General features: G+C 36.3%; 1 protein-coding gene across 17 annotated transcripts in view; it reads left to right on the top strand.

Annotated features, from left to right (window-relative positions):
- Sif (still life) overlaps nt 1-14,678 on the top strand; it is an 80,445-nt gene that overhangs the window by 6,202 nt on the left and 59,565 nt on the right. For 4 of the 17 annotated variants that reach the window (XM_064034125.1, XM_064034123.1, XM_064034124.1 and 1 more), the window contains 7 exons: nt 6,429-6,665; nt 9,113-9,224; nt 10,581-10,728; nt 12,370-12,554; nt 13,851-13,969; nt 14,241-14,371; nt 14,562-14,644. In XM_064034125.1, coding sequence (XP_063890195.1) covers nt 10,619-10,728; nt 12,370-12,554; nt 13,851-13,969; nt 14,241-14,371; nt 14,562-14,644 — 628 coding nt within the window. In that variant the 5' untranslated portion in view covers nt 6,429-6,665; nt 9,113-9,224; nt 10,581-10,618. Of the gene's footprint in view, nt 1-5,616; nt 6,666-9,112; nt 9,225-10,580; nt 10,729-12,369; nt 12,555-13,850; nt 13,970-14,240; nt 14,372-14,561; nt 14,645-14,678 lie in introns of those variants that run through there. The other 13 variants (XM_064034127.1, XM_064034128.1, XM_064034133.1 and 10 more) reach the window with 10 other exon arrangements.

Genomic DNA, 14,678 nt, shown 5'->3' on the forward strand with positions numbered 1-14,678 from the left:
CAACAGAATTATTATTATGTGAGGATTTAAAAAATATTTCATATAATCTAAAAACCATGGGATTCTCTTTTTATAACGTTTTTTTCGATCATGATTTTAGTTAAAAAGAAAAATTACTTTAACTGTTTCATGTTCATTAGAAGTTGAATGCAGACTCGTGATTGGTCCGTTTCACATCGCTAAGTTATTACATAAGACAGTACATAAAAGAGTACATAGGAGAGAACATAAGAGAGTACATAAGAAGAGTACATAACAGGAGTATAAGAGGAGTGCATAAGGGGAGTACATAAGAGGAATACATAAGAGGAGTACATAAAGGGGAGTACATAAGGGGAGTACATAAGGGGAGTTAATAACAGGAGTACATAAAAGAGTACATAAGAGGAGTAAATAAGAAGAGTACATAAGATGAGTACATAAGAAGAGTATATAAGAGGAGTACATCAGAGAGTACATAATAGAGCACTTAAAAGAGTATATAGGAGAGTACATAAAAGAGTATATACTTAGGAGAGAACATAAGAGAGTACATTAGGGGAGTACATAAGAGTGTACATAAAAGAAGAACATAAGATGGCTTGTAGAGGCATAATGTTAGTGTACCTCGTGTTTATGTTCCTTGATGTAAATAATCTTTAAAATCAACATAAATTCAACATAACCTATTTTTGTGATAATATGATATAGCTTCTATACCCCATGGATTTCAGGCCGGTCTTCTTGGCACCATCAAAGGTCTATCATAATGAATCCATTGGGAAACATTTCATTGCTGTCGATTCTGTTTTTTTTTTTGTATGAAACCATCACCTTTATTTTGATCTAGAGGTAAATAGAATGTTAGTCCATTAATGTTTCATCAAACAAAACATAATGCATTGGAAACACTAAAATACAATACAACTATTTAATTCTGTCTTGGTATCTTCATTCAGCAAGATATTTTTAATTGTATCTATACAGTGATATAAACGTGGGAAGTCACTTTGTATTTTTTCTGAGACTGAAAATAATTATAATACATATATAGCTTTCAACAAAAACCTTAGTTTTATACGAGGAGAAAACACGTTAACATTAAAAACGAAATTCACAAATAATTTATTTTACTCTGCGCTTTTCTTCCAAGTATGTAATATGAAAATATTAAGAAAAACTAAATATTATTCTTTAACAGCCAGTTTCTGCATCAAAAGTTAAAGCCAAAGTAAAAGTCAAAGTAATGTCTAAAGTTAAAGTAACGGTCAAATCCAATTTTTCTATTAGTTTTGCTGTCACTTTAGCCTTGAAAAAACGAATTTGACCGTTACTTTTACTTTAGACATTACTTTAACTTTTGATGAAGAAACTGGCCGTTAATGACATGAAGTTTAGTTAGTAATTCAATTTAAAAAAGACATATCTTTAATACACGATTCTAGTCGATACACTATAAGCTTAATCCCATTGATTAAAATCATACACTTACTACTCAAAAAAATAGGTTATATAGTTATTAGTTTCGAAAAATTAAAATTACATAATGCGTTGTTGAATAACAAATTGCAGTCTTAGTCCAAATAGTAAAATCGATCATTGCAAAATTATTCGGATGCTATATACGAAATATAGATACGACATATAGATTTGTAATATTAAAGAGTGGCACGCATTCACGCGCGTACGTCTGCTACGGATAAGCGTGGCGTAGTAAATTGGGTCTACGAATTAGCAAAGTCGTAGCAAACGAGTGATGCGAATGTACTAGTAGTATGCTAATTAATCGTTTGATTATGATAACACGACAGTTCACAGTACAAATCGTTTATAAATGGCAAGAATATTAAAATTAATCTTGCTTTTAAATAAGGCATCCTTATGACGATATGTGCACATTGTAAAGACACACACAGTACAATACAATATTAACATAAAAAAAATATTATTTATTTTAACTAGATTTTTCATTTGTTTGCCCAATTGGTTAGAAAATCAATTAAAACTATGATGATGATGATGATGATGATGTCCTCCTAGCCGATTATCGGCTACGGCGGCTGTTCTCATTTAAGGAGATCAGCCAATTGCGCAGGACATATTATAGTGCACAAGCATTTGCGCAAAAACAGGTGCACTCCCTATTCCTTCACTCTCATAACCCGATGGGACGGCAATCCGACACGACCAGAGAGAGATCAGGCGCAGGACCGACATTTACGTGCTCTCCGATGCACGGGTGTATCAATCACCAATTTCCAGGCTCCGGGCTGCTTTGTGAAAGTCTTCTAAAACCCACAAAGCGATTTCGGCCCGACCCGGGAATCGAACCCGAGACCTCGTGCTCAGCAGCCGCACTTGCGACAGCTAGACCAACGAGGCAGTTAAAAATCAATTAAAACTATAGTAATATTTCGTCCTTACTGATTTTCTAAGAGCAGCATACCTACAACAGAACAATTCCTGTGTGTTCCAAGTAACATTGGCGTAGTGCAGACGTTATAAAACTACTTATCTAAGAGCCTCCTAGTATTCCGTGCAAGCAGTATTCCCAGCGGACTGAGAGAGATGACACACTCTGCCCGAATTTCATTGTCCATGTACTCTGGAACTACAGTGTTCGTATCTATGACCTTCCATTCGATAATGGATTTTCATAGATCTTGCTGTATCAGGAAAGCTTGTATAGTAAAAAAAAACTAATTTTAAACTATCAATAATTATCAATTAAATTATGCTTTCTTTTTGTTTCTACATAAATAATTAAATTTCACATTCAGTACTATCTACATTATGCATATTATTTTGCTGTTTATTACAAGGGTGGGATGAGCGATCTCAAGCTTGAGGCTTTGCTATTTTTGGCCTGTGATGCAGATGAACGACGATTTCATCAAAAGTTTGTTTCTCTATTTCAAAGTACGGTCAGTTTTAAGAGTTCTGTTTAATGAATAGTTATTGTAGGTCAGTCAAATCAAATCAAAATATCTTTATTCTCAGGCTGCGTTGCCTCAAAATCAAAACCTACGTATTTATTTTAAGTGTCCATCAATTGTTACCTTTAGGTATATGTGACATATTAATTTCCAATTTAAATCATTTTTTCTGTAGTGGTGAGGAAATTTTTACATTATAATTTCCAACTGGGCAGCCATATAAAACTTAGCAAAAAAGGAGGATATACATTATCTTGATACTTGAAGAGTCCATACGAACCACGGCCGTCTTGTGAGACAAATGACGTTTATACTGCTCATTTGCTACCCACGAGTTACTTGGCCAAGATAATACAAAGTTGTCTTACTGCTTTCAGTTATCATAGTTAATGTTTGACCTACTCGCGCCGACGTGTATGGGCCGAGTGGTTTGAGTGGTGCCTCACGATATCATGAAAACAATGGGGCATTCTGTTTTGAGTTTGATACAATTATCTCTCTACTAGATGCATAAATCTAGCAGATGATATATAATAGTGTATGTTAGATAATAGTTTTTGAAATTTTCTCAAAAATATTATTTACTTACGAAATACTTTTGCTACAGAGACTAGTTACAAGAGAAGACATAGGTTAAGGTTTCAAATTGATCCCACTTTTGTATTGTTGGTTGCCATTTACACTTTAAATTAAGGGAACCCCTAAAGGTGGTAGATTGTATTTCATTTTTTTAAAATTTCTTTTTTTATTGAATTCGGAGCCTATCGAAGTTGAAGTTGCAGTAATTTCTGACCACCGCAAAAGAGGTCCTGACTGCTTTGTGGAACTCCAGTCCAAACCTTTTATTCTCGAGTTGAATACTCTTGTTTTCACACCTTCTGCAATCAAAAAATAAAAAATCAAAATCCAAGCAAAGTGTTGCATAAAATCGTAGCTTTTTTTCATGCTCGTAGTGGCTAGTTTGGTTTTCGAACCAATTTATTATTTCAAAGTTGTCACAGCTTTCGAATTTCATGTTCCGAATTCGAATCCTGCTGTCAGTTTTTTTGCTAGTTGCATCAAACGACATTTACTTATCGATTTCCATATTTTCTCTTAACACTTTTACTGAATGAATTATGTATTAACCGTGCAGATTACATTCCTGGCACTGAAAACTAAGTAACTTTAACTAGTGTCAATGCAGTCACAAGCTGAGAAAATCTAATTCATTGAAATAACCAATTGTATCAAGAGCTTATGATAGTCTTGAATAAATAAGATATAACTAATTGTTTTTTCTCGGCTCACTACATGCAGTTTATTCTAGGTAAGATTACTGTAAAAAGGTTTACACGCAGTCTTTTCTAGGTTACTGCAAAAAGGTTCGGACTACATTTTTCACTGACTGGCCGATTAAACCATGCAGTGAAAGGACTTCCCACCAATGCCTTTGCCTTTCTGCACAAAAACCACACATCTCCTAAGATCAGGTGTTGGGGGTAATGACACTCATGTCTCGAGAGAGGCACTTAGAGGTTGGCTTGCCTTTATTGGTTAGGGTGAGTAAACCACCATAGCCAAATTTTAAGGAGGTCTTAATGAACCTTCACTTTGTTGCTAATAAGGAGCCAACCTGATTAATGAGTCTGATAACCTAAATATTCAGAAGTAAAAATAAAAATTGGCTAGTTTTGGTAAATAGTGTGTGTCAGCTGCACATTTGAGATGATGTTTTTTCATCATCATTCATCGTGTCGTGTCTCGGTTTATATTCGATCAAACAGGTGCTTATGTTTAATTTTTCACCACTTAGGAAATGTCAAATATTTAGAAGAAGTGGAAAAGTATTCTAGATTTACTTTCAATTTCTTCATAATCGACTGAAATTCGACGGTTTTAATAATTATTTCACCACTTTAGTAATTTACTCCTTGACGATTTATTACTGGTATGTTATTGCAATCCTTACCATTTTGATACTAATGCGTACCGATTTAAATGACAATATAAAATTGCTAATTTCATAGAAACGTGAAATAGAGCAGCCAGGTGAGAATATTTGATATGCCGACCTAAATTTCATGTTTAATTGAGCGTCTTAACAAAATAACCAGCTGTGCACTAGTCTGACCCAATTTTGCAAATTTTTGCTATTCTCGCGAAACCATCCCCAATTTCCGTACTTGTTCCTAACAGCTGACTATCAGAACTGCCATCAAATAGTTTTCTGCATGAAATATTTTATACCTTCAATATTAGCTGTTTTAGATACCCTACTTTTAACGTTAGGTCCTCTTATTTTGTTCTCAGTGTTACTGACTAGTATGAAACAATATGGATTTTTTGTGTGTATATGTGGTATATAAATATGACGTTGTGTTGTTCGTAATTAATGTTGGCTGAACAAGAGATTGCATTAATAATTCTATATCTTTCGCAATAATCGCTCTAAGTAAAAAACCAGCCAAACTGCGCATGATGAGCGTCAATATTTCATTGACCTCCAAACCATTCCTGTGACGGACATTATCTTATAATGACATTCTATAATAAAGCTGATGAACCAGTTTATGTGATTACTGACTTTATAGTACTGATGTTAATGTGACATGTCGTGAGCTTTAATGCATATATTAAGTGATAGGGGAAGATGTTTCATTGTTAATGATAGAAAGTATTATTTAATGTTTGTAATGTAATCCGTTCAAATGATTAAATAGTCGTGTTCTCGGTCGTAGTCTAGAATGAACTATTAAAGCCTTGGTTGGGCCACAGTAAGCATCCAACAGTCATGGACCAAAATCGAATGTTGTCTCGGGGAGAGTGCGCGCGCAACTCCCGCCCCACGCCGCACCGCTCCGAACGTCCATTGATGATCTTCTTAATCTCGATACATGTTATTAATACTATTTGTATGCAAACTCGTATAAAGCGCACATCTCCTCATTTTTTCTCTAAAGATTGATTTTATTGAGGAAGTGAGCTGGGATAAAGTTAAGAACATACGGGGGCGACACATCTCAGTGAGATGGAGGGCGCTGGCCACCGTATCGTTTGCTAGGTTTGGGCGTCGCTGCGTCTCGGCTTTCGGCGGGCGGCTGGTGCGCGGCGGCGGCCGGCGCGGCTGTGCGCACACAGCGCCGCCACGCACGCTTGTATCGCGACCCAGTCTGCTCTGACGTTTAGCCGAGCCGCCGGTGTCGCCCTGCCGCACCGTTCGCAAAAACGTATCACCGTACATTATATTCTGCGCACTTTGAGATATCGGGAGATAATCGAAAGTGTTAGGTGTCGGCGGTGGTAGTGAGGTCGTGCGTAGAGGCTAGGGCTCGGACGGTGCGGGCCGGAGTGCGAGGGTGCGGGCGAGCTGCCGGCCGCAGCGTGCGAGCGCCGCAGCAGCTGGCGGTGTTTACACGCGGCGCCTGCATCCGCCCGAGCGCCCCGAGCGCCTCGAGCGCCTCGGTGGCTGTGCGCCCGTGCGCCCCGTGCGCTGTGAGCTGCAACATACAACACCCCTCATTTACTATTCAGCGCTGTGAATTTTTAACTTTGCGAACGACCGAAGATAGAGGTATTTAAATGCTTATTAAACCTGACTCTCGCAGAGAGACCGGCCGTAGTGCACATTAGTGTCACGAGCTCAGAGCATACGCATCGAAACAGAATTGTCATAGTTCATTCGAGTGATTTCACAACTTCGTAAATATGGGTGCTAAAGAAAGCGTGGAGGCTGCTAAATTTTCTTCGCAAAATTGGAACAATTTCGAGGTTCGTAAATACCTTTAAATTGATTTGCACATGGAGTGTTTGTATTCCCCTACCTCCCTCGTGAATGTCTGTATTATGGGGCGTTTTTGCCATTAAATAATGATAAACTAACGTTATGTGAAATCATAATTAAAATTTCATGCACAGTAACTTTGTATCAAGCAATCAGTATATGCATGTTCACACGTTATGTTTAAAATATATCTAATATTAAAATGCAATAACAAGCTAAGCATATTTAAATTAAGTAAGTATTAATATTATATTGTGTATAAAAGTATATGTATTGAACATTTTCGCTATATAATATGTAGTATATTCCCATTTTACTATAAGTATGTTAGACGATCCTAAATATTTAATTAACGTGTAACACGTAATCCATACGTTGACGGCAGTACAGCGCACTTATATGCCAGCTGGGGTCACGCAGATACATCTGAACATCGCCTGGACAATTGACCTAACGTTTATTACCTGCCATTATGTTATATTATGTGCAGAGAGAGCATAAATTATATCAGTATTGCCCAGGGATGTATGTATATAATTGACACCGTTATATTGGTACCTTGCTGACTAACGCCTTCACGCGATATGATTGTCGCATACTATATCTGTGGCTAGACACTATACATAGCCGAGTAGCTAGCGCAGAGTGTACTATATCATATACACTTAAGTATTCAAACTCAATACTTTGAGTATATTTACTCTGAAACATGAATGATTTTCTATACACTAAGGTGTTTAAGTAGTCAACAATGTAGACTTGACACTATCAGTGAGCAGTTGACGTAATGTTTAATGAATACGAACAAGTTGTGTATGAGTAGGTTGTGTGTAGCCAGTTTTAAATAAGAAGCCAAACTAAGCTGACCCACATACAGTCGGTATAATCTAACATGATTGAAGGCACTGCCGTGGAGATCGAAATGCTGCGTTAGAATTTTAATTACCATTCGATAGCATAGAGTTGGACTGAGACATATCGATGGCCTAGATACCTTCAGATCGAATAAACACTGTCAATATTTTATTTTCACTAGTATCTGGATGATAATTTCTTAATTATACAAAACTAAATTGTTGGATGTTATGTGCCTGTATGAATTGTGAAATGCATACATATTATATGTACTTATACTCTTATGCACAAAAATATATACCTGGCTTAATTCATATTTATATTTTTACACAAAACCAAAATATTTTCATCAATAAGTGCTTTTCTAGTATGAGAAAGTTACTTGTTTCAATGTCAGCACATTACAAGAAAAAGCCGAAGAGTTTTATAAATATTATTTCAGTTTGTAGAAAAAAATAATTTAGAATATCCCCCAGCTAGAATTTTGGTGATCCCCGCAATACCACCTGATCCGTATCTAATGAAAGTCGGTTCATGAAACTTGCATCTTAGTGAAAAGAGAGTGACGATCTATATCAACGTAGAGGGTTAGAAACTTTTACCTTATGAATAAGAACAGCTATGGATACCTATATAAAAATATTGGCTACCGTATCTCAATATTAAATAGTACCTAAAGGTTAAAGGAATATTGCGCTTGAAATTAAAATGGGGCAGGATATTATAAGATGATGGCATACATGTTGATGTTGACTATAGTTAGCGAACTGATAAAGGCGTGTCAGCTGTAGGTGACTTAATAATATGAGTCACGTGTCCATGTATAGTACCTTGACTAAAACTTAGCTCACGGTGTTGATTCAATCGCAATTCGAATACCACGCTTTACAAAAAAACAAGCATCTAACGTCCTTTTCTGATCAGTAGAAAAAGTGAGAGACAAAGTCAAATTAACTATTGACCGGTGAAGCCGAAGAGTAAGTGAATTCACACTTTCGGAATCTCTGTGTACACATATAAAGTGACGACGCTAAATGATCCCACAAATATACCACAGAAATAAATAAAAGCTATGTTGTGACATTTTGTGGCCACATTTCAATATAAATTGTTATATATTTGTAGTTTTATATACCTTTTTGTTTTCATGCATGTTTTTCTACAACATTATTTTTAGCTATAGCTATATTTCAGAATCACTGTTCTTTTATAAATCTTTTCAATACTTTTATCTATTTTTATTCTTCCCTAAGCAGAAACAAAAATAATGTTGTAGCTATATCGCTTCACATCCTTTTCCTATCGATTGCTCTCATTTAAACACATATTTATAAAAACAACATCTATAAAACAAATCCGTTCTATCCTTAAATTCCTTAACTAAAATGGTTAAATAATAAAAATATGTTTTTTATTTCTCGACTTATAAACACACACTACTATGCCAGAGATATACACCAACTCAACATAAGAAGAAGGTTATAAAGAAATTCGAATTTTCGAATCAGCAAACCTGTGCTATGTTTACATTGAGTGGTAAGTTGTGTAAGGATGCAAGACGTTTGTGTTGTGGTTGCAGCATGCCGTTGTGAAACACCAGTACCGACACGGCACGCAGCGGTCGCAGAGCTTGAACCGCGGCCACTCGCTCTCGCGCACCGATGGGACCTGGTGACATCACGGGACCGCGGGTGAGTGCACACTCACTCGTGCAGCACTAGCCACGAGTATTTATTGAAGCGTGCTTCACGACACAACACTAGTTCTCTTCGATATCCAGTAGGGAAGTAACTGCGAATATTTATTAAAACGAACCAATCGCCCCAACACTAGTTCTCTTCGGTAGCCAGTATGGAAGTTACTGCGCATATATGGCACCTCAACTAGTTCTATCTATATGCAGATCATACAGCCTACACTATAAAACCAGATGTTCTATATGCAATGTAGTATTCTGCCAGTATGCGACTATTTGCTCTGCTAATGATCGTAGTCTGATATGACTAAGATCATTGGTGGATTACTCTTAGCTAGGTTAAGTTGTAAAGCAGCTTAGGTAATATAGAATGCTGGTTTGACTAATTAGGTCCATTAAATTAATTTTAATGCAAATTCATCTCATTTGATACTAAACCTTCGTGGGTACACCAAAAGTATAATTTCGATGATATAGTAGTTATTTTTTAGCTGGTTTTTACTACGCAGTCAAGGTGAACCTTTCAATGATGGCAAAACAGCTTCTGATATGTAAATATTGGTAATCTTCGGCTATTTGTATAAATATTTGTGTAGGCATCTGAATTTTCAACACACTGTTTGGGAAAATAGTTGTGTAGATTTAAAAATACCATCGAATTAGAATTGAATTTGAGAAAAATAATAGGGGTTTGAGGTATTAATATAGGGTGGAATATCAGCTTACGAGCTATAATTTGATACAAGTTATTGCTAAGGAAATAATTACATCATATTAAAAAATAATTAGGGAAACCTATGCAAATATTACAGCTTATTAAAATGAAAATATAAAATGCGGGGCAAAGGCTGAAAATTCTGAATAACAAGACGCGCATTAGAGTGTACATTGATATCTAGCTGAAATTAGGTTGCAGAGGTCAGGTGCTAGTCTGAGTGCAACTTTTATAAATATTTATATGCAATGGAAATGGCTAGTCGCAAAAAAATTTCTCGGAAAATTAGCAGCGAAATGCATGCTGCATCTTTGGAATAAAATTTAGACTTTATGTCAGATTGACAAGAAACACGCTTTGTTTATGCTTTACTAACTCAACAAACACAGGTGCACAGATGCGTCTTAACGATTAACTAATTCTCGTAGGTGCTTACGTGCAGTACATATTAAACTAACTAATAGCTTATATACGTTTTGCATTCCTGAGATCTAAACATGATTGAATGGCCATCTTAGGTAGGAATAAGTTACCAAGGTTCAATAGATTTCGTATGGAAAAGGCTCTTAGCATTAGTGATCGCATAATCATTACTAATTCAGTAGGGACATTGTGTTAATGATTATCGGTTTCCAGGCAGCATAGTGCAGTGCGCCGAGTGTGGCACGCGCACGATGGGCAACAAGCTATCGTCGTGCTCCTGCGCGCCCATCCTGCGCAAGGCGTACCGCTATGAAGACAGCCCGTGGCAGAACTCGCGACGAAGAGACGGACATTTGCTAAGGTAACTTACCGTCTATACCCTTAACAGAGAGCATGTAAATGTCGGTCCTGCGGCGGATTTCTCTCCGGTTGTGTCGGATTACTGTCTCATCGGGTTATGAGATTGAAGGAACAGTGAGTGCACTTACATATGTCTGCAAAAATGCTTGTGCAGTTGGCTAATCTCCTTACAGGAGAACAGTCACCGTAGCCGATAATCGGCTAGGAGGACATCATGATGTTTATTCAAACATTGAGTGTGAGAGAATTCTCAAATACTTCCAGCAGTTGGATAAATGTAGCCTATTTCCTCTAGCCTTAGAATATCTATGTATTAACGTTAATTTCAATGGATTCAGTAGTTCTGGTGTGATAGCATGAAAGTCAGAGTTACTTTCGCACTTATAATATCAGCAATAAAAGGACTGATGTCATTAAAGCTGAAGAAAATGAAGACAGGAGGTGTACTTACTTACAAACCTGTAATAAGTAATTCACATAACATATAGGTACATATCAAGCAATGACTTAGGTACCTAGTTTTAGACATGGCTCCGATAAAATCAGTACTAGATAGTCCAGAATTGAACTATCATTCTCTAATCTCTCTATCATCTCAATCAAGCTATATATTTGAAAGTAGGTATAGTTTACCTTGATTATAAAGGTCAACTTATCTTTTCTACCTGCGCAGGCTAAGAATAACTTTTAATGTGGTGAAAATATTACTAGCTAGCTAAATAGTTGTTGATATAAGTAGTTTCGAGGCCTATAAGGTACCTATAAGGTGATACTGTTTGTTCTTTTGGCTACACTAAAAAGACGATCATATACGAATTTTAATTCCTTCAAAAACGCACGGATGTTATAAAAGCGACTGCAATCCTAATTTTATTATAACAATCACTGACAATTAACAGACGCCGTTAATCTAATATCATGGAAAACAATACCAAAGTTTCCAAAGAACGCAGCTTCATTTACTCCATTGTATTTGTACCACAGTCCATCTGGACGTGCCTATAAATATTGTTAAAGTAAGCCAAACTAATGCAATATTTGTATCAACGACCTGACAAGAAGAAAGCAGTGTAAACAGAATACATCACGCTTAGCTACTTTATTTGTTGCATCAAAGCGACTCGGTCTAATTTTACTTACTAACATGTTTCTAAGTAAACTTTATGCATCCAAACGTACCAGTAGAACTTTTAACTACATTTTATGTGAATGCAGTGGCAGTAACATGTTTATTTAAAAGCTGATGTTTTCTGTTCGGTTAGCACCTTGGTACGTGTTCTTAATTTGGTTCATGGAATAAGCACACTTATGTGCATCATGCTATTAAATTATTAACTACTGTTATCATCCACTTAAAGTCAATACTTCACTAGTGTCAAAACAAACAAATATGGATGCAAATTAACACGTTTGCTGTTTTATTGAAAGAATGCCTATGCGGAAAGTATCCTTATTGAGAATTTATATACAGAGAGTTCTGTTAAAAAATAGTTACGGAACATTCTGAATTTAGCGCAATGTTAAAGTAATGTTGAACATAAGTAATTGATAAAATAAAAACCAATTCAAATACGTATTTGAGATCTTATGAGGTTGTATTGTAATTCATATCTAAGAATTCCTAACCTATTAATATTCGCAGACTATGGGCTGAGGTATTCCACGTGTCCGCGAGCGGCGCCGGCACGGTGAAGTGGCAGCAAGTCTCGGAGGACCTGGTACCCGTGAACATCACCTGCATCCAGGACTCGCCCGAGTGCGTGTTCCACATCACCGCCTACAACTCGCAGGTCGACAAGATCCTCGACGTTAGACTACTGCAGCCCGGTACGTTATACTTAAACTAGCGACCTGCTCCTGTTTCGCACGGGATAACAGTATTTCCCCACTATTCAATGGATGTTATTATTACATATATCCCTTCCTCTTTTATCACTCTATCTATCAAAAAAAAAAACGCATAAAAATCGGTTGCGTAGTTTTGATGATTTAAGCGTACAAAGGGACATAGGGATATAGGCACAGAAAAGTTACTTTGTGTCATACTATGTAGTGATATGTGTTGCACTAATAATCGTTTATACGAAATCGAGAGAAAAAGTCATCATCATTAGTTTTATATCGTCCCACTGCTGGGCACAGGCTTCCTCTTACGGAAGAAAGGAAAAGACAAAGTATAGTTTTAAAAAATATTATATTCTTACACTGGCATTGAAGACAACAACTAAAAACAATTCAATCATACAGTGATTGAAGAGAAAACGTTCAGTGATGCAATGTTTATAAAATATTTTCTAAACTGTTGCTGGCTGGTCTTCTTTGGTTATTTACAGGCGTCTAAAAATAGTCGTACTAATGTAATATCGACATAAATCTTTCTTATGTGTTAAATAGGCGGATGTATTACATTGTGGGCTACTAATAATAGCGGCTGATTCGACGTTTATCGGAACATCAGCAGTGAGAGATCAAAATATTAGTCCTACTAAGTTAGGTAGAGTGAATATCTAACTTATTTAGGGGTCTTTATAATGTTTTAGAAATAATATTCAGACTCTAGAAAGAATATACTTAAGTATTGTTGCATTGTTGATCGCAACAAAATTGATCTTGTGTAGATAGTAAAAATTGATCTATAACAATAACGAACTCCAGCATAAACCAATATAGCAGACAAGTATTTCAAAATTACCACACTGCTTCTATACCATAATTATGATTGACTTACAAAACATGCTTCTGGTGCGGACGTAAAATATTGTTCCCGAAATAAACACTTTTATAACAAACGTGGAGATCACTGACAGTGTAACTCCTACATTTTACTAGGGCAATTCGGCAGATACGACGCCAGCGGCTCTAACCTAGTTTTAAATTTACACTGGATAGCAAGACGAGTAATCGACCGAATTCACCAGTACCAGCGTCCGAGCATTATTTCCTTTACAAGCTTGCAGTATTAAAACTGTTGCTGAACTCATTTGGGTTCAGATATGAAAACAATTGAAGCTCGCTCATTGTCTGTCTGAATATCTGCTACCCGATCAAATATCTATATACTATACTTACTCTTGTTGTTGTTATATCAATATGTTCAAATATATGAATGACTAATGTTTTCAGGCACTCGAATCGGTCAAGCGTCTGAATGCTTCGTGTATTGGAAAGATCCCATGACTAACGACACATGGGGACTAAACTTCACTTCTCCCATTGATGCCAAACAATTTAGGGAATGTTGTGTAAGTATCTTAATATTAATTGTATTTCATTTGTAAATCCTTCACATTATACATTAACTAGAACCATTGCTGTATCTTCAAGTTTTTTTCGGAATGCACATAGCATTCTTAAGCCTAATCCTAAACTAAAAATAAGACCTAATAAATGTCAAATAAATCAAGCACTTTATGAATCTTGTTAATAAAACACAACAAATGAATATAAAAAAGCTATAAAACATCAAAGCATTTACGTTCACTTGTAGTGAATTAACAATTTTTATGATTATAGTCACCATCATTCAAATTCTCCCGCAAGGCTTCATCAAGCTACAGCCTGAAACTGGAGCCTCCTGGCAACAAGCAAAAGTTCAAGGCTAAGAGGAAGCCACTGTCTACACCTGCAAGCCCTAATCGATCCAGGTATTCATATTGTTTTCACTCTAAAATTACTGCCATTATATTTTCAATAGATTTGTCGTAGCAACTTTATGGCAACTTATTCCAAAATCAGGCATAAGCTTTCATAGCTTAAGTAATCGAGTTACAAAGTAATCGAGTAAACTTGTCTATAGTCATAAGGTTAGTGACTAATGAACATTTGTGATTGTAGTCTGACCTACGGCCGTGAGCCTCAATGCACATGCATGACGCAAGAACAATACGCACGACTGAGAGCCCAGGATCCACGTTATCGTGAGTATATTTGTTTATATAAGTAACTTGTACC

The sequence above is a fragment of the Helicoverpa armigera genome, chromosome 4 (assembly GCF_030705265.1).
Source record: "Helicoverpa armigera isolate CAAS_96S chromosome 4, ASM3070526v1, whole genome shotgun sequence".
NCBI classification, from domain to species: Eukaryota; Metazoa; Arthropoda; class Insecta; order Lepidoptera; family Noctuidae; genus Helicoverpa; species Helicoverpa armigera.